Genomic DNA, 27306 nt, shown 5'->3' with positions numbered 1-27306 from the left:
CCTATTTTATCAAGTAACCCAAAACCTCACCTTTAACTCAACTCCAGCATTTTTCCAACAACAGAGGTAATTGGGCTATAACTTTCTGCTTCCCATTCCTCTTGAACGGTGGAGTGACACCGCAATTTTCCATTCCTCTGGAACCATGCCAGTATCCCGTTTCATGAAATGTTGCTACCAATACCTCCACAATCTCCCCAGCCACCTCTTTCAGAATCCTGGTCCAGGTGACTTATCTACCTTCAGACTTTCAGCTTCCCAAAGCACCTTCTCCTAACAACAGCAATTGTGCTCACTTCTGACACTCTCAAACAACACAGTGACAGACCCATCCCCACCGGTACTGTACCCTGGTGTTACACAGTGACAGACCCGTCCCCACCGGTACTGTACCCTGGTGTTACACAGTGACAGGCCCGTCCCCACCGGTACTGTACCCTGGTGTCACACAGTGACAGACCCGTTCCCACCGGTACCGTACCCCGGTGTTACACAGTGACAGACCCACCCCCACCGGTACCGTACCCCAGTGTCATACAGTGACAGACCCGTCCCCACCGGTACTGTACCCTGGTGTTACACAGTGACAGACCCGTCCCCACCAGTACCGTACCCTGGTGTCACACAGTGACGGACCCGTCCCCACCGGTAACCGTACCCCAGTGTTATACAGTGATGGACCCGTCCCCACTGATACTGTACCCCGGTGTCACACAGCGACAGACCCGTCCCCATCAGTACCGTACCCCGGTGTCACACAGTGATGGACCCATCCCCACCGGTACTGTACCCTGGTGTTACACAGTGACGGACCCGTCCCCACCGGTACCGTACCCCGGTGTTATACAGTGACGGTCCCGTCCCCACCGGTACCGTACCCCGGTGTCACACAGCGACAGACCCGTCCCCATCAGTACCATACCCCGGCGTCACACAGTGACGGACCTGTCCCCACCGGTACTGTACCCTGGTGTTACACAGTGACAGACCCGTCCCCACCGGTACCGTACCCCGGTGTTATACAGTGACGGACCCGTCCCCACCGGTACCGTACCCCGGTGTTACACAGTGACAGACCCACCTCCACCGGTACCGTACCTCGGTGTCACACTGTGACAGACCCATCCCCACCGGTACCGTACCCCGGTGTTACACAGTGACAGACCCGTCCCCACCGGTACCGTACCCCGGTGTCACACAGTGACAGACCCGTCCCCACCGGTACCGTACCCCGGTGTCACACAGTGACAGACCCGTCCCCACCGGTACCGTACCCCGGTGTTATACAGTGACAGACCCGTCCCCACCGGTACCGTACCCCGGTGTCACACAGTGACAGACCCGTCCCCACCGGTACCGTACCCCGGTGTCACACAGCGACAGACCCGTCCCCACCGGTACCGTACCCCGGTGTCACACAGCGACAGACCCGTCCCCACCGGTACCGTACCCCGGTGTCACACAGTGACAGACCTGTCCCCAGGGGTACCATACCCCGGTGTTACAGTGACGGACCTGTCCCCACCGGTACTGTACCCCGGTGTCACACAGTGACGGACCCGTCCCCACCGGTACCGTACCCCGGTGTTACACAGTGACAGACCCGTCCCCATCAGTACCGTACCCCGGTGTCACACAGTGACAGACCCATCCCCACCGGTACCGTACCCCGGTGTCATACAGTGACGGACCTGTCCCCACCGGTACTGTACCCTGGTGTTACACAGTGACAGACCCATCCCCACCGGTACCGTACCCCGGTGTCACACAGTGACAGACCCGTCCCCATCAGTACCGTACCCCGGTGTTACACAGTGACAGACCCGTCCCCACCGGTACCGTACCCCGGTGTTACACAGTGACAGACCCGTCCCCACTGGTACCGTACCCCGGTGTTACACAGCGACAGACCCGTCCCCATCAGTACCGTACCCCGGTGTCACACAGTGACAGACCCGTCCCCATCAGTACCGTACCCTGGTGTTACACAGCGACAGACCCGTCCCCATCAGTACCGTACCCCGGTGTCACACAGTGACAGACCCGTCCCCATCAGTACCGTACCCCGGTGTCACACAGTGACAGACCCGTCCCCATCAGTACCGTACCCTGGTGTTACACAGTGACAGACCCATACCCACTGGTACCGTACCCCGGTGTTACAGTGACAGACCCGTCCCCACCGGTACCGTACCCCGGTGTTATACAGTGACAGACCCGTCCCCATCAGTACCGTACCCCGGTGTCACACAGTGACAGACCCGTCCCCATCAGTACCGTACCCCGGTGTCACACAGCGACAGACCCGTCCCCATCAGTACCGTACCCCGGTGTCACACAGTGACAGACCCGTCCCCATCAGTACCGTACCCTGGTGTTACACAGCGACAGACCCGTCCCCATCAGTACCGTACCCCGGTGTCACACAGTGACAGACCCGTCCCCATCAGTACCGTACCCTGGTGTTACACAGTGACAGACCCATACCCACTGGTACCGTACCCCGGTGTTACAGTGACAGACCCGTCCCCACCGGTACCGTACCCAGTGTTATAGAGTGTCAGACATCCCCACCAGTATCGTATCCCAATGTTTTATATTTGAGATGTACCCTCAGCAGTGTACGATACCTCAGTGTTACACAGAGATCAGAGACACACCTGCTACGTGTTGCACACAAGTTGGGCATTCATAACGTGGGAGACGTTCTACTGGTGAAGTGCCTAGAAAGACTAGCTACAATCTACTGTGTTGCAGATTATAAAATCCTGGTTTGACCACACCTGGGATATCGTGTTCCGTGCTCGTCTCAGTATAGGAATGGTGCTTTAGAGGAGATTCCCCGGGCCGCTATCCGGATTAGAGAGCATGCCTGAGCGAGTCAGGGCTTTTCTCTTTGAAGCAAAGGAGGATGATAGGCAACTTGTCCCGTGAAACTTTGTGATAGGAGAGCAGCCTTCATCAGAGATCCTCACCACCCAGGCCATGCTCTTTTCTCGCTGCTGCCATCGGGTAACTTGAATTCTTCTCTCTTTCTGCCATCTGCATACCCAGGGCTCCTTGCATTGTCAATGATCCCTCCCATCCGTCCAGCAGTCTCTCTGACCCTGTACCGTCAGCCAGGAGGTAGCGTAGCATTAGGGCAAGGACTGTTAGGAAGGGAAGGTGCTTCTTGCCCCAGGCCAAGAGATGACTGAACTCCCTGCCACCCCCCCATGTTTCCTCACGTATGAAGCGCCAGTGGTGTATTGCCTGGTGTTATCAAGACACCTTATCTGGCAAGATGGTACCAGTGACCAACAGCGACATCCTACACAAAACTACGAGATATTCTTCTTCTTTTAAGTAAACTTCTGCTCTGGAACTACGATTGATTGCAGCCTTCAATTTCCACTTTAAGGGTGGATCTTTCAGCTGACGGAACGACCTGGCGCTGTTGGGATCTCCTGGGGGAACGCGGTGGGGATGTTCAGGAGCGGCCCTCAATTCCGACCGGCGGGACGCGAACCCACGGTCAGCTCCGTTACTCCGCACTGAGTAAAGTGTCGAGCGAGTTTAAAATTGGCGCGGCCAAAAGCGGAAGACGAACAAGCGCCCGGCGCGTGTCACCGCGTTTGGCCGGCGGAAGGTGCAGGATTCTTGCGTCCCACGCTGCAACGATCGATCACCTCAGCGACTCGCAGCTCTGGGGGAACGCGGTGCTTTGATGCTTAATGTCTTTTGTGCTGCCGGACAATTAGGACCGAGGCCCTTCATCAGGACTGGAAGGGAAGTGGGCAGAATGAGGTGGGGGGGGCAGGGGGAAGAGAACAAGCTGGTAAGTGGTAGGTGAAGCCAGGTGAGGGAGAAGGTGGACAGGTGGGGTGATGACGTGAAAAGCTGGGAGGTGATTGGCTGGAAGAGGTGGAAGACTGAAGAAGAAGGAAGCTGATTGGAGAGGCGAGTGGGTCAAGGGAAAAGGGGAAGGAGGAGGGGTGCCTGCGTCTGTAGTATCTCTTTGTTAACGTTGGAACTTATCAGCGAATTTTAGATACTGTTAAGCACCAAAGGAAATGCTGATTGCTCTTTCAGATTGGTTACTACACTTCCAACATTGCAACAGTAACCAGGCTTCTATAAGTAACTTTATTGGCTGCAAGCTCCTTCTGGACATTGAGAAAATAGAAAGCAGTCTGCAAACTTATAAAGTTCTCTGCTACAGAAGGTGGCGGACATGGCCCAGTCCAACACTGGGAGTTCCCTCCCCACCAATGACAGCCATACCACAAGAAAGCAGTGTCCATCGTTAAGGAACCGCACACCCCCATCCAGGCCATCTCTTTCCTCGCTAGCCTCAGGCAGGAGGTACAGAAGCCTTTAAGTTACACACTACAACCATCAGACTCCTGAACCAGCATGGTTAACTTCACTCACGCTGTTCTGAGCTGAAAGCAGCACACACAAGATGCTGGAGGAACTCAGCAGGCCAGGCAGAATCTACTGAAGAGAGTCGACAGTAGACGTTTCAGGCTGAGACCCTTCAGCAGGACTGGAACGGAAGGAAGGAAGGGGAAGGAGGAGGGGGAGGGGAGGAAGGGGCACAAGGTGGTAGGTGATGGGTGAAGCCAGGAGAGGCGAGGGGGTGAAGTAAAGAGCTGGGAAGTTGATTGGTGAAAGAGGTATAGGGCTGGAGAAGGAGCAGTCTGATAGGAGAGGACAGAAGGCCACGGAAGAAAGGGAAGGGGTTGGGTCACCAAAGGGAGGTGATGGGCAGGTGAGGAGATAGGATGAGAGAGGGAAATGGGAATGGGGAATAGTGAAAGGGGAGGGGGCATTACCGGAAGTTTGCGCCCTAACCCCTGAACCTTTGATAGGAGCTGGCCCTCTGCACGTTAATTGTAGAGGAGGGCACAGTACATAAGAAATAGAAGTATAACAAGCCATTTAACCTCCGGAGTGTGCTATGCGAATGTTATGTATCCACAGGGCCAAGAACAAAGGAGTGCTATGATTAAACCTTTTTACTGAATCTTGCTGGGAATGTTTTATAGAAAGAGCTTTATAGACTGCTGGAAAATGGAATCAATAACGATACCGGCACAAATATAAAGGTCGATATTAAGAAGCCTGCTTCTGTGTTGTACGACTCCATGAAGTTCCAAAGCATCAAACAGGCCCTTCAGCCCATTTAGTCACATTAATCTGCCTAGTCCCATCGACCTTTGTTCTCCCTTTAACTTTTCTTTGCTCACTTTTCCTGCGTCGTAGAAGGAAATTAAACACAGAGTGACGCAGTAAGGAAAGTTAAGCCAGGGCAAGGCAATAGTAGGGTCGTGAGGAGAGAACAAGGGATGCCAGTACGTTGTTCCCTGAAAGTGGCGGCTCAGGTGCTGAAGAAGGCACGTACACCACATTTGCCTTTGTGTGTTGGAGGGGGGTCTGAGTTCGAGAGTCGGGACGTTATGTTAGAGCTGTACAAGATCTTACTGAACCTGCTCTTGAAGGCAGCTCCAATCCTGAGACAGAAGGAACAATGCCATTCAGCTAGACAGAGCACAGACACAGTTCACAAAGATGCTGCTACGACTAGAGGGATGGATGGGATAGGATAGCACTAAGGTAACCCAAGGAATGGCCTCATAGAAGCTTATAACATCACGATGCGCATAGACACAGATTGAGATAAAAATTTAGCATTATTAGTGACACGAACATCGACACACACACACACACACACACACCGGAAAGGCAAACTAAATCGGCACGAGCATCTCTACACGTCCGGCGCCATCACACTGCGCCCACGACTCGTGAGCCCCGACCCGTACTTCTCTGGAACGCGGGTGGAAGCCTACATGTTTGCAGGAAGGACATGCAAACTCCTCACAGACAGCAGCAGAGTTGAACAAGGGGAGCCGAAAACTGGTGGGCATAGATTCAAAAAGGAGGACTGGAGGGGTAGGCTGCAAGAGTCTGCTTCTCTGTTCTCAGAATCTTCCTCCGCGAGAGGCATTTCTGCATTGACTGGTGTCTCTAAGATTTTCCCGGAAATTTAGCCTCCGCAGATTCGGCGTGTCACGTAAAACTTCGACAAGTTTCTACGGAGGAAAGTATTCCGACTGGCTGCATTGCCACTAGGAATGGAAAAGGCCACTGGAAACGGTGGCTACAGCCCAGCCCATCACAGGCAAAGCCCTCCCTGCTATCGAGCTCAGCTACAGGTAGGGCTGCCACATGAAGGCAGCAGCCACTGTCAAACAACCCCACCATGTTCTCTTCTCACTACTACCATCAGGCAGGAGGCAGGGGAGCCCAAGGCCCCACACCAAGTCAGGAACTGTTATACCCTACACCGAGGTAAACAAAGCTCGGATCCACCGCACCCACTACATCATCATGTGCCAGTTCCCAGCCGCCTAAAACCGAGGAAAAGCTTTGCTACAGTGGAGGAACTACCGCACAGAACATTCCCCCAAACATACAGGATTGACCTCTGGCACCAAACAGAAGCCAGAACCCCACTAAACAATACCGGGCAAGACCCACAGAAATGTTGCCAGATCCCGGGGGCACTGCTTGACAGACGGAACTGGTGCACTCTCAACAGAGCGAGAGTGGGAGTTTGAGGGATGGGAGATGATATGGTGAAGTGGGGTTTAAAGACCAGCGGATCCTGTGCGTGTGGTGAACACATTCTGCACAACTGCCCACACTCACCTGATTGAGCTGACACGGACCTGCTTAACATCAACCAAACAACGCCAGAGTGGCTGGCCATCTGGTGTGACAAGCTATGATGATGAACAGCAGGCTCCTGAACCAGCCTGGATAACTTCAACACTGAACTGATTCCAGAGCCTAAGCACTCACTTTCAAGGAATCTACAACTTGCGTTCTCGATATTATTTACTAGCAAAAGGTCTATTTCATTGGCCCTGGATCGCCTGGACAATACAAGTACCGATGTCGAGATATGGTTTGCTGACTACAACTCATCGTTTAACACCATCATTCCTACAGTCCTGATCGAGAAGCTCCAGAACCTGCAACTGGATGCTCGACTCCACTCCCTAACCGGGGGGACCACGACCTGTGCAACATCTCCACCCCGCTGACGACCAACACCAGCGCACCTCAGGGAGCTGCAAATTTAGTCAGCTCCATCACGGGCACTAGTCTCCATCGTATCCAGGACACCTTCAAGGAGCGGTGCCTCAGAAAGGCAGCGTCCGTCATTAAGGACCCCCATCGCCCAGAACACGCCTTGTTCTCATTGCTGCCATCAGGGAGGAGGTACAGGAGCCTGAAGGCACACACTCAACGATTCAGGGACAGCCTCTTCCCCTCTGCCATCAGGGAGGAGGTACAGGAGCCTGAAGGCACACACTCAATGATTCAGGAACAACTTCTTCCCCTCTGCCATTAGGGAGGAGGTACAGGAGCCTGAAGACACACACTCAATGATTCAGGAACAACTTCTTCCCCTCTGCCATCAGGGAGGAGGTACAGGAGCCTGAAGGCACACACTCAACAATTCAGGAACAACTTCTTCCCCTCTGCCATCAGGGAGGAGGTACAGGAGCCTGAAGGCACACACTCAACGATTCAGGAACAGCTTCTTCCCCTCTGCCATCAGGGAGAAGGTACAGGAGCCTGAAGACACACACTCAGCGATTCAGGAACAGCCTCTTCCCCTCTGCCATCAGGGAGGGGGTACAGGAGCCTGAAGACACACACTCAGCGATTCAGGAACAGCTTCTTCCCCTCTGCCATCCGATTTCTGATTGGACATTGAACCCATGAACGCTACCTCAACACTTTTTAATTTCTATTTCAGTACTACTTACTTAGCTTTAACATATATAGTACTATAATCCAGTTTTTTCCTCCATTATTTTGTACTGCATCGTACTGCTGCTGCAAAGACAACAAATTTGACGACACGTGCCGGTGATATTAAACCCAATTCCGATTCTGACGGATTCTAATTATTACTATTTTGTATTTGCACAGTTGGTCTTTCGCAAATTGGTTGTTTGTCCATCTTTCATCGACCTATCGCGTTTCCTTGCATCCTCTGCAAATGCCCGCAAGAAAATGAATCTCAGGGTAGCATGCACGTACTCTGATAATAAATTTACTTTTAACTTTGAAGTCCGTAAGCACAATCAGGCAGAGCCCTGATTCAGTGCAGAAGCCATTTGCTGTTCAGCTGAGCTGCTTTTTTCTTGGCAATGTTTCCGGGGAAGATTTAATGGTGCTGGCACTTTCTCTGACTTGCAGAGTATCCGCTTACGTGATGAGGGCGGGCAAGAAATCCATTGGCAGCCATTTCTTGAGGCGGAGGACATCTCGCTCATTGCTTGGTGCTGGTCTGCAGAGGGCAACAGTCCATCCCAATGCAGTACCCGGGGGGTGGGGGGGGTCGAGTCGTTCAAAAACCGCATGGCCGGGACAACAGAGAGACAATCGGGCTCCCGGAGCGAGGGCGGGAGTAATCAGAGGGAGGTTTACACAGGATTAGCGTGTTACTAATGCAAGTAGTTGACTAGTTTCAGAACTCCAGTTCTACTATCAGAAGCCCTCGGTTACCCAACTGCCAAAAGTCTTTGATGAGTGGTACACTGAACACTGAAGAGTTGCACAGTACAGGCCATTCAGCCCACAGTGTTGTACCGACACTTTAACCAGATCAATCTAAACCCACATCCCTGTGCCTACCTGGGAGTTTCTTAAATCCCCCTAATGTATTTGCCTCCACGATCATTCCTGCCAGTGTGTTCCATACCCCACCATTCCTTGTGTGAGAAAAGTACCTGTCCCTGACATCCCTCCCCCAGATTTTCTTCCAAACGTTTTAAGGTTATGCTAAGCAATGCACACCAAACGCTGGAGGAACTCAACAGGTCAGGCAGTGTCTACGGAAAAGAGTAAACAGTTGACGTTCCAGGCCAGGACCCTTCTACAGGACTGGAAGATTTCCGGCACCTGCAGACCTCCTCGTGCTTTTAAAGTGTCAGCCATTTCTGCTGTGGGAAAACCTCTCCGGCTATCCACTCAATTGATGCCACTGATCATCTTATACCACCCGGGGCATTGCTACGGTCAGGGAGGGGGTACAGGAGCCTGAAGGCACACACTCAGCAATTCAGCAACAGCTTCTTCCCCTCTGCCATCAGGGAGGAGGTACAGGAGCCTGAAGACACACACTCAACGATTCAGCAACAGCTTCTTCCCCTCTGCCATCAGGAAGGGGGTACAGGAGCCTGAAGACACACACTCAACGATTCAGGAACAGCTTCTTCCCCTCTGCCATCAGGGAGGGGGTACAGCAGCCTGAAGACACACACTCAACGATTCAGGAACAGCTTCTTCCCCTCTGCCATCAGGGAGGGGGTACAGCAGCCTGAAGACACACACTCAACGATTCAGGAACAGCTTCTTCCCCTCTGCCATCAGGGAGGGGGTACAGCAGCCTGAAGACACACACTCAACGATTCAGGAACAGCTTCTTCCCCTCTGCCATCAGGGAGGAGGTACAGGAGCCTGAAGACACACACTCAACGATTCAGGAACAGCTTCTTCCCCTCTGCCATCAGGGAGGGGGTACAGCAGCCTGAAGACACACACTCAACGATTCAGGAACAGCTTCTTCCCCTCTGCCATCAGGGAGGGGGTACAGCAGCCTGAAGACACACACTCAACGATTCAGGAACAGCTTCTTCCCCTCTGCCGTCCGATTTCTGAATGGACGCTGAACCCGTGAACACTACCTCAATACTTTTTTACTTCTGTTTTTCACACTACTCAAGCGTCCAGTCTCCTCTCCAACGGGATTCCTTCTTCTCCAGCCCTTGACCTGGCTTCACCCATCACCTTACAGCCAGCCCCCTTCCCGCCCAGTCCTGAAGAAGAGTCTCGGCCCAAAACTGCTTGTTCACTTCCATCGATGCTGGCTGGCCTGCTGAGCTCCTCCTGCCTCTGCAGGCTTACCCGCGTCTACGGTGTGGCTTCACCTGCCCGAGGTGGTGACCGACTGAGAAGGCACTCTTGTCTCGGCACAGACTTTGAACTCGAGGGCAGACTACAGGGTTAACGGCAGCATCCTTAACAATTCGGAGGTGCAGATCCGTAGATCCCTTCAAGTTGCTTTGCCTGTTTATAGGGCGTGTTGGCCTCCATTAGTCGGGGGGAATTGAGTTCAAGACCAGCGAGGCAAGATTGCAACTCTATAAAACCCTGGTTGGACCACTCTTGTAGTATTGTGTTCAGTTCTGGCCGCCCTATTACAGAAAACTTCTGAGAGGATGCAGAGATTAGAGAAACGATCCAATGAGGACACATTGAACAAGCTAGGTCTTCTCCACACTGAAGTAAAGAGGATGAGAGACAACTTGATAGAAGCGTACAAGATAATAAGACTCACAGATCGAGTGGCCAGCCGTACTTTTCCTCAGGGTGGAAATTACTAATACCGGAGGGCATAATTTTAAGGGAGGGTGGCAGAGGTAAGTTTTTTTGAAAACACGAAGAGCGGTGGAACAGCCTGCCGGGGTGATGGCTCAAAGTTTATGAATAAATAATAAATTTCCATTTATTATCCAAGTATGTATCCCGTAGATAACATTGAGAGTCATTTCTTAAGGGCAGCCACAAGACAAAGAAACAAGAGAATTTGTGAAAAATCTGCACACCACAGAGACGGTCATAAATCCCACACGGGAAAAAGGAACTAATCCTGTAAACAGTAACAAAAAGCAAGCAGACAATCCGTAGAAAATGAACTGCAGAGATGGGCCCGCAGCCACGTCGCCAGTTCCGCCCTGCAGCCAAGGTGAGTGAACCGGTCCAGGAGTCCGATGGCCGCAGAGTCACTGAGGTGAGGGAAGTCTCCCGGGGTAGTGAGTTGAACACCAGTTCATCCCCTGCCCTCGCCCCCGACACAGTCATCATTTTTTAACCTGGCTTGGTGCTTCAATCGGTTCATTACCCGTTCTCGGGCGCAGCCCCAGCAGCGGCCTGCGTTCTCGAGCGTCCAGCTTGCAGAACATTTCCGGATACCGCAGAAACGCCAAGTCATACAGACGGTTCAAAAGCACACCTCCCAGCGGAAAACCCCAGGCTGCAGATTGCGGTGATCGAAGTCCGGGAAAAGTATATTTAGTTAGTAGTTCAGTTTGCTGCCGGAAAGGGCAGGTACATTAGGGGCTTTTAAGAGACTTAGATAGGCATAAGGATGATAGAAAAATGGAGGGTCACAAGGAGGGAAAAAATCGATTGTTCTTAGAGCAGGTTACAAGTTAGACCACATCACGGGCTGAAGAGCTGATACTGTACTGTTCTATGTTCTGTGAGTCACAGAGGCAGCTACCAGGAGTGGGTAAAATCTGACTCCCTCTTCCTGCCCCCTTCAGGGGACACCATAGAGACCTCCCCCAGACAGGCAGAGAGCGATTGCTTTGGAAGTCCTGGGCAACGCTGGGCCCTAGCCACGCGTGTTCCCAGCACATTTCAGAGTGACGCAGCTCTGTATGCTCCTTAAGAGAGGGGGGCATTCAGCCCATCGATCTGTGCCAGCTCACAGGGAATTTCCCTATAACACAGGCTGCCATATTGCTTTCAATTCTACAGCTACTCCCCCCCCGCCCACCGAACCACATCCCTGCACACACATGCGCTAGGGGCAATTAACCTGCCAAGCCACTCATCTGTGGGAAGTGGAGTCACAGGGAGAACATATAAACTCCCCCCACGGATAGCTCGGTGGGGTGGAGGGGGGTCGTCAGATTGAACTCAGGGCCTTTGGCCCTGCGAGGTAGCGGCTCGAATCGCTGAGTGACCAAAGCAACAGTTCAGCGAGCGTCACAGGATATTACCGAGAAATTCAAAAGTGGGTGGGGACCACAAACTGCAAGGAGAGGAAGCAGGCTCACTGACGACACTGGCCAGGTCGACTGACAGCAACTCATAGACTGCCGTCCATCACAGGCAAAGAAAGCCCTCCCCCGCCACTGGGCACATCTCCCCCACCACCCAGGCCACGCTCTCCTCTCGTACCTCCATGATAGCAACAACAGTCCCACACCAGCAGGTTCAGGAACAACTATGACCCTACAACCAGCAGGTTTCTGAAACACTTCACTCACCTCAGCACCAAACTAACTCCACAACCTACACACCAACTTTCAAAGACTCCCAAGTTCTCAATATTGTTTATTTATTTTTTCATTACTTTCACGATTTGTCTTCTTTTGCACATTAGTTGCTTGTCAGCCTTTGTGCATGTATAGTTTTTCCACAAATTCGATTGTGTTTCTTTACTTTCCTGCAAACACCTGCAAGGAAATGAATCTCAGGGTCGTATATGGTGATGCATAACACTCGGTGGCCACTTTATTCGGTAAACCTGCTCGCTAATGCAAATATCTAACCGGCCAATCACGTGGCAGCAACTCAGTGCACCAAAGCACACAGGCACGGTCCAGTTGTTGTGTAGACCAAACATCAGAATGGGGGAAAGAATGCTGATCCAAGTGACTTGGACCATTGAATGATTGTCGGTGCCAGATGGGGTGGCCCGAGTATTTCAGAATCTGATCTCCTGGGAATTTTCACACACACAAAAGGTCTCTATAGTTTATAGAGAGTGGTGCGAAGAAACAAGGAATATCCAGTGAGCCGGTACGATTTGGGACTAAGGTTTCAGATGCGGAGAAAGACGGGTGGTTGGGAGGGGTTAGTGGCTAGGTGGGTATTTCTACATAAGCAAATGCTGTTCTCCCGGGATTTTTGTGCACAACGGTGTCTAGAGTTTACAACGAATGGTGCAAAAAGCAAAAAAAAATTCCAGAGAGCAGCAGACCTGTGGGCAAATACGCCTCGTCAATGAGAGAGGTCGGAGGAGAATCGCTAGAACGGTTCAAGCTGACAGGAAGGCGACAGTAACTCTAATAACCACGCGTTAAAACAGTGGTGTGCGGAAGAGCATCTCTGAAGTGGACGGGCAACAGCAAAAGAAGATCAGGGGCCACTTTATCAGGTGCAGGAGTGTAGAAATTTGTCAATGTGGAAACTGAACTGTTTGGCTGGACGCAAAGCCCACGGCTGAGCTCGGTTCACCAGCGTGCCCAGATGCCGAGCTGCCACCAGCAATTAACTGCAAGGCACGAAGAAACCATCACCCCTGACATTCAGTTGCATTTCATCCTGCCCAGGATCGGCGAGCGTGGCGGGGCAAGAGGAAAGATACCCACCCCCCCACACCCGATGGATTGCGTCTCCTGGGTAAAAATAGTTCCCTTCCAAACTCCACAAAGGTCAGAGGCAGCCTCCCCGGGTATCAGGCAACCAGTTCACCTTACGCTAAAGGTCACTGGGTCTCCTATCCGCCTACCCCACCATTACGAGAGTGAGCTGGTGGTAGAACATAGACCTGTACAGCACAGGCCCGTGACGTTCTGCTGACCTTGTTACTTTTATTTAAAGACGTTTGCGTTTTATTTTCACATCTATATTTATTTTATTCTCATATTTGTATCCAGATGAATAGGCCCATCTGGCCCTTTGAGCTGTGCTGCCCAACAATCCCCAAGTAATCTGCCAACCGGGACGTTGTTGGACTGTGGGAGGAAACCCACATGGTCACGGGAGGAGAACGTACAAACTCCGTACAGGCAGCGGCAGGGATTGAACCCAGGTTGCCGGTACCGCAAAGCGTCACCATGCCGTCCTATTGAACCACATCATCTGTGTGGAAAGCTGTTGTTACCCAGGATCAGCCTGAAGCTTTCCTCCGACATAGCCTGTTCCCTGTTGTTCTTTCATTCGTGCACCCGCCTGAGAGCCTCTTAAATGTCTCTAGTGTACCTGCCTCGACCACCACCCCTGGCCGCATGTTCCACATGTAAAAGAAACTGACTTCGGACGTGCTCCTATACTGCCCCCTTGTATTAGCCATTTCTGCCCTGGGGCAAAATCTCTGGCAATCTACACCTCCTATCATCAAGTCACCTCTCTAATCCTCCTTCGCTCCAAACAGAAAGACCGTAGCTCGCTCAACCTGTCCTCATAACACAAGCACAAGCAGTACCCCGGTAAGCCACCTTAGCACCACTTTAGCAGCCTGCGGAGATTTGGCATGACATCGAAAACTTTGACAAACTCTGATAGCTGTGTAGATGGGCAGCGCATTAACCGGCTGGCTCACGGCCTGGTATGGAAATATCAATGAGTGGAAAATCCTACAAAAGGTATTGGATTCGGCCCAGTCCATCTCAACCACTGAGCTCATCTACACGAAACACTGTCGTAGGAAAGCAGCGTTGACCATCACCCAGGCCACACTCTTTCTCCCACAACAAGCAATCTCACTTTAAGGACTCTTTCATTGCCTTGTTATCTCATGCTCCTGTTAGTTATTGCTATCTATTTACATTTGCTATTTATCTTTTTATATTTTATTAAATTTGCATTCACACAGATTGTCATCTTCTGTACTCTGATCTTTCATTGATCCTGTTATAGTTATTATTCTATAGATTTGCTGAGTATGCCAACAGGAAAATGAATCTCAGGGTTGTATACAAGGACACATAGGAACTCTGATAATAAAATTTACTTTGAACTTTCAAAATTTCCTCATCTTTCTTACGTACACTCAGTGCCACATGTGCGATGGAAACAGACCAGGTTCGATGAACCATGTCCCACCCAGGCAAGACCTGAGCTCTCCCTCCTGTATCACTGCCCCTACCCCCCTCTCCCTTTGTCCCTCTGGTTTTCATCCCACCCCTCCCACACACACTGTACCCTCCCCCTCCATCCTTAACCCTAGCAAGCGGGTCTCCCCACATCCCCCGCCACCGAGAAACCTTGCTTGCAACGATTGTGTGGAACTTATGTTCGTGTTGTCTTCACACAAATTCTGTTCCTGCTCTGGTGGTGACCCTTGTGGGGCCCCCCCAGCACATCCTTGGCTGTGGGCTGTTAAACGCAGACGATGCATTTCACAGAAAGTTTCATGTGATGGATAAATCTGAACTTCAACCCGATGTCTCTGTGATGCTGCTGCACGTTTCCCTGACTTTAAACTTGACTCTTACTGCTCCCAGCCCCCCACCCACACACACCTATTCCCCTCATCTGTCACACACACCTCAATTCCCCTCATCTGTCACACACCTCAATTCCCCTCATCTGTCACACACACCTCAATTCCCCTCATCTCTCACACATACCTCAATTCCCCTCATCTGTCACACACCTCAATTCCCCTCATCTGTCACACACACCTATTCCCCTCATCTCTCACACATACCTCAATTCCCCTCATCTGTCACACACACCTCAATTCCCCTCATCTCTCACACATACCTCAATTCCCCTCATCTGTCACACACACCTCAATTCCCCTCATCTGTCACACACACCTATCCCCTCATCTGTCACACACACCTCAATTCCCCTCATCTGTCACACATACCTATTCCCCTCATCTGTCACACATACCTCAATTCCCCTCATCTCTCACACACACCTCAATTCCCCTCATCTGTCACACACACCTCAATTCCCCTCATCTGTCACACACACCTATTCCTCTCATCTGTCACACACACCTCAATTCCCCTCATCTGTCACACACACCTCAATTCCCCTCATCTGTCACACACACCTCAATTCCCCTCAGCTCTCACACATACCTCAATTCCCCTCATCTGTCACACACCTCAATTCCCCTCATCTGTCACACACCTCAATTCCCCTCATCTGTCACACACACCTATTCCTCTCATCTGTCACACATACCTCAATTCCTCTCAGCTCTCACACACACCTCAATTCCCCTCATCTGTCACACACACCTCAATTCCTCTCAGCTCTCACACACACCTTTTCCCCTCATCTGTCACACACCTCAATTTCCCTCATCTGTCACACACACCTCAATTCCCCTCATCTGTCACACACCTCAATTCCCCTCATCTGTCACACACACCTCAATTCCCCTCATCTCTCACACATACCTCAATTCCCCTCATCTCTCACACACACCTCAATTCCCCTCATCTGTCACACACCTCAATTTCCCTCATCTGTCACACACACCTCAATTCCCCTCATCTGTCACACACCTCAATTTCCCTCATCTGTCACACACACCTCAATTCCCCTCATCTGTCACACACACCTCAATTCCCCTCATCTCTCACACACACCTCAATTCCCCTCATCCGTCACACACCTCAATTCCCCTCATCTGTCACACACACCTCAATTCCCCTCATCTCTCACACACCTATTCCCCTCATCTGTCACACACACCTCAATTCCCCTCATCTGTCACACACACCTCAATTCCCCTCATCTGTCACACACACCTCAATTCCCCTCATCTGTCACACACACCTATTCCCCTCATCTGTCACACACACCTCAATTCCCCTCATCTGTCACACACAATTCCCCTCATCTGTCACACACACCTCAATTCCCCTCATCTCTCACACACACCTCAATTCCCCTCATCTCTCACACACACCTCAATTCCCCTCATCTGTCACACATACCTATTCCCCTCATCTGTCACACATACCTCAATTCCCCTCATCTCTCACACATACCTCAATTCCCCTCATCTGTCACACACACCTCAATTCCCCTCATCTCTCACACACAATTCCCCTCATCTCTCACACATACCTATTCCCCTCATCTGTCACACACACCTCAATTCCCCTCATCTCTCACACACCTATTCCCCTCATCTGTCACACACACCTCAATTCCCCTCATCTCTCACACACAATTCCCCTCATCTCTCACACATACCTATTCCCCTCATCTGTCACACACACCTCAATTCCCCTCATCTGTCACACATACCTCAATTCCCCTCATCTGTCACACACACCTCAATTCCCCTCATCTGTCACACACACCTCAATTCCCCTCATCTGTCACACACACCTCAATTCCCCTCATTTCTCACACACACCACAATTCCCCTCATCTCTCACACACACCTCAATTCCCCTCATCTCTCACATATACCTATTCCCCTCATCTGTCTCACACACACCTATTCCCCTCATCTGTCACACACACCTCAATTCCCCTCATCTTTCACATATACCTCAATTCCCCTCATCTGTCACACACACCTATTCCCCTCATCACTCACACACACCTCAATTCCCCTCATCTGTCTCACATACCTCAATTCCCCTCATCTTTCACATATACCTATTCCCCTCATCTCTCACACATACCTATTCCCCCATCTCTCACGCACACCTCAATTCCCCTCATCTGTCACACATACCTATTCCCCTCATCTCTCACACACACCTCAATTCCCCTCATCTCTCACACACATCTATTCCCCTCATCACTCACACACACCTCAATTTCCCTCATTTCTCACACACACCTCAATTCCCTCCTCTCACACACATCTTGATTCCCCTCAGCTCTCTCTCATAGACACACAACTCCCCACCTCTCTCTGTCACACACACCTCCCTACCTCCCTCTGTCACACACATCTCCCTACCTCCCTCTCTCACACACCTCCCCACCTCCCTCTCTCACACACACACCTCCCCACCTCCCTCTGTCACACACATTTTCCCATCTCTCTCTCTCTCTCTGTCACGCACATCTCCCCACCTCCCTGTCTCTCTCTCTCTCACACACATCTCCCAGCTCCCTGTCTCTCTCACAAACACACAGGTTAATTTTCCTCATCTCTCTATCACACATGCATCCCCCCACCTCCCTGTCACACACACACAAACACACACCCTTCGTTTCCCTTCATCTCATCTCCCTGCATCTCTCTCGATCACAGACACAGATGAGCCTTCTCAAGATGTGCCCTAGGGATTTTGCTGGTGCAGGCTGTGATTTGGGGTGTGGCGGAGGGAAGGCAGGGGCAGGAGAAGCGATATCCTCAGTCGTCCCTAACAGGGCGTGCTGTGCTTCTGCGACAGCTTGCAGGCCGATGTTCCCTGAATGACCTTCAGGAGGAGCAGCGGCCTGTTTGTGGGCCGTCGCCCCGAGGCTGAGGGCTGGAAAGTGTGTGTGGGTCCGTGCGCACGCCTGTCTCTCCAAGCAGACTGCATTAGCTTCTCGGCTGACATCACAGGGGGCCCTGGTGCAGGGACAGTTGGCGTTTGCCTCAGGGCCTTTCATATTCCTGGCCAGCAAAAATGTATCAATAATAAAAAAAAATCAGAGGTCAGATCTACACTGCAGAATAGAGGCAGGCCCTTTGGCCCATCTAGTCCATGCCGGCCTATTCTTCTACCTGAACCCGGAGCACAGCCCTTCAAAGCCCGACCATGTTACTACCAAATTTCTCGTGACAAGGAGCACAGTTTAAAGGTGATCGTTGTAAAGTATAGAGGGGATGCGAGAGGTTCCTTTTAAATGCAGAGTGGTGAATGCGTGGAACACCCTGCTAGGGGTGGCAGAAAGGCAGACTATTGGGGCGTTTAAGGAATTTTTAGGTAGACATGTCTCTGAGACATGCTGGGTCATGGGCTGGTGTTTCTGATGGACACTGGATGAAGTTCTCTATGAGGGGGTTTGCTATTGCTTGCATGGTTGGGGGGGCTGAGGAGGTTGGTGCAAGTGAGGGGGGGAGGGTCAGTAGTCCTGTGCGAGGGAGGGGGGTTTGGACGTTGCTATCACGCATTACTTTGGGTTCCTTGTTTCGAGGCTGTCTGTGAAGAGTAAGAATTTCAAGTCATATACCGTATAGACTCTCCGTTATTAGATTGATAGAACCATGGAGGGCTGGACTGACCTCAGAAGGTAAAGGGTCAGCACAAAATCAGGGGCTGAAGGGCATGTGGTGTTCTATGTAAGTATTACAATGGAACCCGAGTCAACCACCGGTACGGCGCTGAGTGGAAGGAAAACACAGCCAATGGTTGTGGCATCGTGTGTTCACCACTGCGACACCTCTCCCACTGAAGAGTTTCACTCTTCTCTTCGACGGGAGCCCAGTGAGACCCTTTCTCACTGCTCCCTGTCTATAACTTCTTCAGCCCTTCAACTTTTCGATCACATTTTGACCCAGACCCGTTATAGTAGCTTAATCCCTCCCCCTCCCTGTCTTCTCCTATCATTTAGCATTTCCCCCTCCCCCTCTTACTTTCAAATCCCTTACTATCTTTCCTTTCGGTTAGTCCTGACGAAGGGTCTCGGCCCGAAACATCGACAGCGCTTCTCCCTATAGATGCTGCCTGGCCTGCTGCGTTCCACCAGCATTTTGTGTGTGTTGCTTGAATTTCCAGCATCTGCAGATTTCCTCGTGTTTGTGTTTCAACAGCATTTGAGTTTTTTAAAGAGGCGGCAGATAGAGGGATTGAAAGCTAGTCTGGGCCAAGGGGATTCATGCAGATTCTAAGGGGGTTGGGGGGCATCATTAGCACAACACTTTGCAGCACCAACTCTATAAGCCCGTAAGGAGTTTGTACGTTCTCCACGTGGCCTCCGGCTGCCCCGGTTTTGTCCTCATTCCAAAGATGTACCAGTTAAGTTGTGGACACGTTACGTCAGTGCGATACCTTAGCTGCCCCTCAGCACACCTTCGGAGCCTGCTGTTTTGGCGTACAGGTGAAAAATAAAGGTGGTCTCACCTAAGATGTCTCCGGGGGGGGTGGGGGGAGCCACAACCCAATCGGAGGGTTCGGAGGCAAGCGTGCCTCAATGACCCAGAGAGCTCACGCTGGCTGGAGTCGGGGCTTTGACGCTTGGCGGGGTCACCCTGGCCGTACAGGTCAAAGGGTAGAGGCCAGGCAGAGAGTGGTCCACTGGTCCTCCAGGTTGTGGGGTTCAGCTCAGGGCTAACTGGCCAAAAAGGGAAAATGTTACGGAAACAGCAGGAAAGAATCCCCCTGCATCTGCGTGCGATGGTATGGTGGCCAAGGACAGAGCTGGAGGGCCTTGATGGTTGCCCTAAATGCCAGCGGTGCGATGGACAGTAAGGAAATATTCTAAAATGTTTGCCACGCACAGGGAGGTTCTAAGAACCCAAATCTTCATCTTCATTAACACATTCCTTAGAATGGCCTGAAACCTAAAACAGGTTTAAAACACTTCAAAGACAGCTCAGCTGGACAGTGATTCCGGCAATGAAAGGGTTATCATACGAGGAACATTTCGTAGCTCTGGGTCTGTACTCACTGGAATTCAGAAGGATGCGGGGGATGGGGGGGGGATCTCACTGAAACCTTTCGAATGTTTAAAGGCCTAGATGTGGAAAGGATGTTTCTCATGGTGGCAGAGTCTAGGACGAGAGGGCAAAGCCTCAGGACTGAAGGGCATCCATTTAAAACAGAGACGTGGAGAAACTTCTTTAGCCAGAGGGTGGTGAATTTGTAGAATTTGTTACCACAGGCAGCTGGAAAGGCCAGGTCGGTGGGTGTGTTCGAGCTTGATAGGTTCCTGATTGGATGGCATCAGAGGTTATGTGGAGAAGGCTGGGGAATGCGACTGAGGAGGGGACAAAAGGATCGGCCATGATTGAATGGCGGAGCAGACTCGATGGGCCGAATGGACTAATTCTGCTCCCCTGTCTTATGGCCTTATTGTGAGCAGTTTTGGGCTCTGTATGTGCTGGCATGGGAGAAGATCCAAAGGAGGCTCACAAGAATTAACCCAGGAAGGAAAGGGTTACAGTACGAGGAACACGATGGCTCGCTGGAATTTAGAAGAATGAGGGGAATTTCATTGAGACCCATTGCACGCTGAAAGGCCGAGGTAGAGCGGATGTAGACAGGACAGTGGGGGAATCTAGGACAAGAGGACACCATCTCAGAGTAGAAAGATGTCCTCTCAGAAGGGTGGTGAATCTGTGGAGGCCGAATTATTGGGTGTACGTAAAGTGAAGGTTGACAGGTTCTTGATTACTAAAGGCATCAAGGGTGTGAGGTCAGGAGAACGGGGGTTGAGAGGGTTGGAGTGGCGGAGCAGACTCGATGGGCTGAACAGTCTAATTATACTCCTATGCCTTGTCAACTCCTACCTCTGCAACTTTAAAAGGAACTATAGCAGACTTTAAAGTTCTGCTTGTAACACCGAGCCCCAACAGCAAAAACAGGATCTGCCCAATCCAAAGCATTCACAGAGCTAAAAATAAAGAGTTACACTGACCCTTAACCTTCTATCATCCAGGGAATACAAGCTTACTGGTGTAATCTCTCCTCACAATGTGACCTTTGGAGCTTGAGGGATTCAGCACTGTTTCCCAGGGCAACGTATCCTCCCACAGGTACAGTGCCAAAGGGGTGCAGAGTGCCCGACCCAGGCCTTATACAGCCTCCGCAAGTCTCATTCTGTGCAGGACCCGGGGCGGTTTACTGAGGCTAACGATCCCATGTGCACCAGCCCAGACTCCCTCATCCACGAGGCTTGGCTCCCTGAACTTTCCCACAGTGAAGTCTCATTCCTGTCAACCCACCCTTCCCTCCCCTTACTCAGCAGGGAAGCCAAAAGATGCCTTGCTGCATTTCAAGGGATTCTAAAAGCTATGAACATGTGGCCCAAGGCTATTAAATCACAGACCCGTCCCACCAGTCCTGCACCCCAGTATTACACAGTGACGGACCCGTCCCCACCGGTACCGTACCCCGGTGTCACACAGTGACGGACCCATCCCCACTGGTACCGAACCCCAGTGTTATACAGTGACGGACCTGTCCCCACCGGTACCGTACCACGGTGTCACACAGTGACAGACCCATCCCCACCGGTACCGTACCCTGGTGTTACACAGTGACAGACCCGTCCCCACTGGTACCGTACCCCGGTGTCACACAGTGACGGACCCATCCCCACTGGTACCGAACCCCAGTGTTATACAGTGACGGACCTGTCCCCACCGGTACCGTACCACGGTGTCACACAGTGACAGACCCATCCCCACCGGTACCGTACCCTGGTGTTACACAGTGACAGACCCGTCCCCACCGGTACCGTACCCCGGTGTCACACAGTGACAGACCCATCTCCACCGGTACCGTACCCCGGTGTTACACAGTGACAGACCCGTCCCCACCGGTACCGTACCCCGGTGTCACACAGTGACAGACCCGTACCCACCGGTACTGTACCCTGGTGTTATACAGTGACAGACCCGTACCCCGGTGTCACACAGTGACAGACCCGTCCCCACCGGTACCGTACCCCGGTGTTACACAGTGACAGACCCGTCCCCACCGGTACCGTACCCCGGTGTCACACAGTGACAGACCCGTACCCACCGGTACCGTACCCTGGTGTTATACAGTGACAGACCCGTACCCCGGTGTCACACAGTGACAGACCCGTCCCCACCGGTACCGTACCCCGGTGTCACACAGTGACAGACCCATCCCCACCGGTACCGTACCCCGGTGTTACACAGTGACAGACCCTTAACGAATACTGTACCCAGTGCTGTATAGTGGAATATCCATTCCCATCTCTGCTGTACGGGTGTGGTACAGTGACAATCTCACTGAATACCCCACGAGTCTACCCCGGTGTTACACAGTGACTAAGCCATCTGCCAGCAGCCTTAGCCAATGAGAGACCCACACCCGTCAAGACTGTACCCACAGTTAAAGAGCGACCAAATATCTAGCCCATGGGACTCCGGTGTAATATTGCCAAGAGTTCAACTCATCACTGGGCCTCCTAACAGTGAAATGGCGTCCACGAGGATTATGTGGTTATCCAATCACTAGCAACAGAAGATCTGCAGACGCTGGAAATGCAAGCAATGCATACAAAATGCTGGGGGAACTCAGCATCTATGGGAAAGGGCAAACAGTTTTGGGCCGAGACCCTTCAGCGGGACTGGAGAGAAAGAGAAGTCAAGGAGTAGAATTAAAAGGTGGGTGGGGGGGGGGGGGGGAAACACGAGGCGATAGGAGAAACCGGAAGGGAGAGGAAGTAAAGGGCTGGGAAGTTGACTGGTGAAAGAAATACAGGGCTGGAGAAGGGGGAACCTGATAGGAGAGGACTGGAGGCCATGGAAGAAAGAAAAGGGAGGGGGAGCACCAAGGGAGACGATCGCAGGTAAGGAGATAAGATGAGAGAGGGAAAAGGGGATGGGGAATGGTGAAGTGGGGGGAGAATTACCGGAAGTTTGAGAAATCGACGTTCATACCAGCAGGCTGGAGGCTACCCAGATGGAATACAAGGTGTTGTTCCTCTAACCTGAGTGTGGCTCATCATGACATGGATGGACATATCGGAACAGGAATGGGGAGTGGAATTAAAATGGGTGGCCACTGGCAGATCCCGCTTGTTCTGGCTGACAGAGCGTAGGTGCTTGGCGAAGCAGTCTCCTAATCTACGTCAGGTCTCACCAATATACGGGAGGCCACACCGGGAGCACCGGACACAGTACGTGACCCCAACAGACTCATGGGTGAGGTGTCACCTCAGCTGGAAGGACTGTTTGAGGCCCTGGATGGTAGTGAGGGAGGAGGGGGCATGGGAGGTGTGGCACTTGTTCCACTTGCAAGGGTAAGTGCCAGGAGGGAGATCAGTGAGGAGGGATGAATGGACAAGGGAGTCGCGTTGGGAGTGATCCCTGAAGAAAGCAGAGAGCGGGAGGGTAGGGAAAGATGTGCTTGGTGGTGGGATCCCACTGGAGATGGTGGAAGCTCCAGAGAATTATGTGCTGGACATGGAGGCTGGTGAGGACAAGACGAACCGTATCCCTGGGGGGGTGGGAGCAGCCATGTGCGAAGTGGCAGAGATGCAGTCGAGGGCAGCGTTGATGGTGGAGGAAGGGAAGCCTCTTTCCTTTAGAAAAAGGACATCTCCTTTGCTCTGTAATAAAAAGCCTCATCCCACAAGTGACGGGGTGAGGAGAGGAATACTCCGAGTAGCGGTGACAGGCCACACGTTCTGCACCAACATAATGGGCCTGCAAATTGCTAAGCCTAACCTGCCGTCCTTGGACCTCGGGAGAAAACAGGAGGAGACCCACGCGGTCATGGAGAGAACGTACGAACTCCTTAAAGACTTCTGCATGAATCGAACCCCAGTGTTGGAAAGGAATTGTGCTAACTGCCACGCCACTCTGGGGCGATTGAGACTAATGCCAGCTTCTGTGGTTCCCAGTGCTACAGTCCGAGTGACGACAATCAGCTCCTAACTCTCAATCTCAATGACCAGCGGCCAGGACTAACACTTGTTCCTCACCCCTGGTGCCCTGCTGGGTGTTTGGCTCTCTAAGCCTACACCCCAGTATCAATGCCTGGTCCCAACACGCGTCGCTGCTGGGGCAGGAGTCTGGTCCACGCTGGCCAGTGCCAATCAATCCTCACTTCGGAACAGAGAGGAGGAGGAGTTTCTCTAGAGAAGAGGCTGGTGAATCTGTGGGAATTCGTGCCCGCAGATGGCTGTGGAGGCCAAGTCACTGAGTGCATTTAAAGCAAAGGCTGATAGATTCTTAATTAGTAAGAACGACAAAGGCTACAGGGAACAGGCAGAATGGCATTGAGAGAGATAATAAATCAGCCATGACTGAATAATGGAGCTAATGGCTTGATTCTTTCTCTACACCATGAGGTCGGGGTAAATGCCCTCCTGCCCCAGGGCCTGAGCCTATCTCTCTCATGCTGTCTGCAGTATCCCGCAGCAATATCCCGTGCCCAACTGCACCAGAGCTCCGTGCTGAAGCGTTCTCTCTCCATCACAAGCTCCTGGTGTGGAGTCGAGCTTCCACCGCTGTCGCCCAGACCAGCAGCACCCACCCAGCCCACCCCAGTGCCCACTGGGACCCTCCGCCCCAGGTGTCACACCACACCCCAGTGCCCACTGGGACCCTCTGCCCCAGGTCACGCCACACCCCAGTGCCCACTGGGACCCTCCGCCCCAGGTGTCATGCCACACCCCAGTGCCCACTGGGACCCTCTGCCCCAGGTCACACCACACCCCAGTGCCCACTGGGACCCTCCACCCCAGGTGTCACACCACACCCCAGTGCCCACTGGGACCCTCCGCCCCAGGTGTCATGCCACACCCCAGTGCCCACTGGGACCCTCCGCCCCAGGTGTCATGCCACACCCCAGTGCCCACTGGGACCTTCTGCCCCAGGTCACGCCACACCCCAGTGCCCACTGGGACCCTCCGCCCCAGGTGTCATGCCACACCCCAGTGCCCACTGGGACCCTCTGCCCCAGGTCACACCACACCCCAGTGCCCACTGGGACCCTCCACCCCAGGTGTCACACCACACCCCAGTGCCCACTGGGACCCTCCGCCCCAGGTGTCACACCACACCCCAGTGCCCACTGGGACCCTCCACCCCAGGTGTCACACCACACCCCAGTGCCCACTGGGACCCTCCACCACAGGTGTCACGCACACCCCAGTGCCCACTGGGACCCTCCACCCCAGGTGTCACACCACACCCCAGTGCCCACTGGGACCCTCCACCCCAGGTGTCACACCACACCCCAGTGCCACTGGGACCCTCCACCCCAGGTGTCACACCACACCCCAGTGCCCACTGGGACCCTCCACCCCAGGTGTCATGCCACACCCCAGTGCCCCACTGGGACCCTCTGCCCCAGGTCACACCACACCCCAGTGCCCACTGGGACCCTCCACCCCAGGTGTCACACCACACCCCAGTGCCCACTGGGACCTCCGCCCCAGGTGTCACACCACACCCCAGTGCCCACTGGGACCCTCCAACCCCAGGTGTCACACCACACCCCAGTGCCCACTGGGACCCTCCACCACAGGTGTCACGCCACACCCCAGTGCCCACTGGGACCCTCCACCCCAGGTGTCACACCACACCCCAGTGCCCACTGGGACCCTCCACCCCAGGTGTCACACCACACCCAGTGCCCACTGGGACCCTCCACCCCAGGTGTCACACCACACCCCAGTGCCCACTGGGACCCTCCACCACAGGTGTCACACCACACCCCAGTGCCCACTGGGACCCTCCACCACAGGTGTCATGCCACACCCAGTGCCCACTGGGACCCTCCGCCCCAGGTCACGCCACACCCCATTGCCCACTGGGACCCTCTGCCCCAGGTCACACCACACCCCAGTGCCCACTGGGACCCTCTGCCCCAGGTCACGCCACACCCCAGTGCCCACTGGGACCCTCTGCCCCAGGTCACACCACACCCCAGTGCCCACTGGGACCTTCTGCCCCAGGTGTCACGCCACACCTTCTCTGCTCATCACGCAACCCAGTGCCCACCGGCAACCCTCCCCAGGTCCACCCCAGTATCCTCTGATACCCACCCCTCACAGTGACCCCAATAACACCCCCCATGACCCGACCCTCTGATACCCCCTGATCCCTACTCCCCCAGTGACCCTCCGATACCCCCTGATCCCTACTCCCCCAGTGACCCCCGATGCCTACTCCGCCAGTGCCCCTCAGATACCCCCGATCCCTTCTGCCCCAGTGCCCCCGATGCCTACTCCCCAGTGACCCTCTATGCCCCTGATCCCTACTCCCCCAGTGCCCCTGATCCCTACTCCCCCAGTGACCCCGATGCCTACTCCCCCAGTGACCCTCCATGCCCCTGATCCCTACTCCCCCAGTGCCCCTGATCCCTACTCCCCCAGTGACCCCCGATGCCTACTCCCCCAGTGACCCTCCATGCCCCTGATCCCTACTCCCCAGTGCCCCTGATCCCTACTCCCCCAGTGACCCCCGATGCCTACTCCCCAGTGACCCTCCATGCCCCTGATGCCTACTCCCCAGTGACCCTCCATGCCCCTGATCCCTACTCCCCCAGTGACCCCCGATGCCTACTCCGCCAGTGCCCCTCAGATACCCCCTCACCTTGGGGTCCTTCTCGTAGTAGTACTGCTGGGTGCGGATCCAGCGGCCGACCAGGTGGTCGCGGACGGTGTGGGCCAGCGCCTGGTAGTAGTCGCGGCGGGTGGCCACATTGCGGTCCTTCACCAGCGTGAAGTGCAGGTGCCGGTTGAAGTTCTTCTTCAGGTCGGAGACGTTCTCGACGCCGGCCAGCCCCCTCACGCTGATCTGCTTCCTGCGCTCCAGGTCGGTCAGCGGCCGCGACATGTCTGCCTGTCTGTCTGTCTGTCTGTCTGTCTACGGAGACTCCGGACCGTTAGCGGCGGCGCCGAGCGAGCGACTGGACCTCGGCCGCGGTCAACCCCGCCTCCTCATTAATATTCAACGCGCCTCGTCAGCCCAGCCCGCCCCCTCCCGCCCCGCGGCCAATCAGTTCGCCCCTCTCGCCTCACCTGCATCCCGCCCTCTTCCCGCGACGGACTCTGGGAGTTGTAGTCCCCTGCGCGGGGACAACTACTACT

General features: G+C 53.4%; 1 protein-coding gene across 1 annotated transcript in view; it reads right to left on the bottom strand.

The window, feature by feature from the left end:
* LOC132383700 (glycogen phosphorylase, muscle form-like) overlaps positions 1 to 27078 on the bottom strand; it is a 111054-nt gene extending 83976 nt beyond the window's left edge. The window contains exon 1 of the mRNA XM_059954890.1: positions 26810 to 27078. Coding sequence (XP_059810873.1) covers positions 26810 to 27052 — 243 coding nt within the window. The 5' untranslated portion in view covers positions 27053 to 27078. The remainder of the gene's footprint in view (positions 1 to 26809) is intronic.
* Between the last annotated feature and the right edge of the window lie 228 nt (positions 27079 to 27306).

Source organism: Hypanus sabinus, chromosome 31 (genome assembly GCF_030144855.1).
Source record: "Hypanus sabinus isolate sHypSab1 chromosome 31, sHypSab1.hap1, whole genome shotgun sequence".
Classification (NCBI taxonomy): domain Eukaryota; kingdom Metazoa; phylum Chordata; class Chondrichthyes; order Myliobatiformes; family Dasyatidae; genus Hypanus; species Hypanus sabinus.
This window is presented reverse-complemented; position numbering and strand designations above follow the sequence as displayed.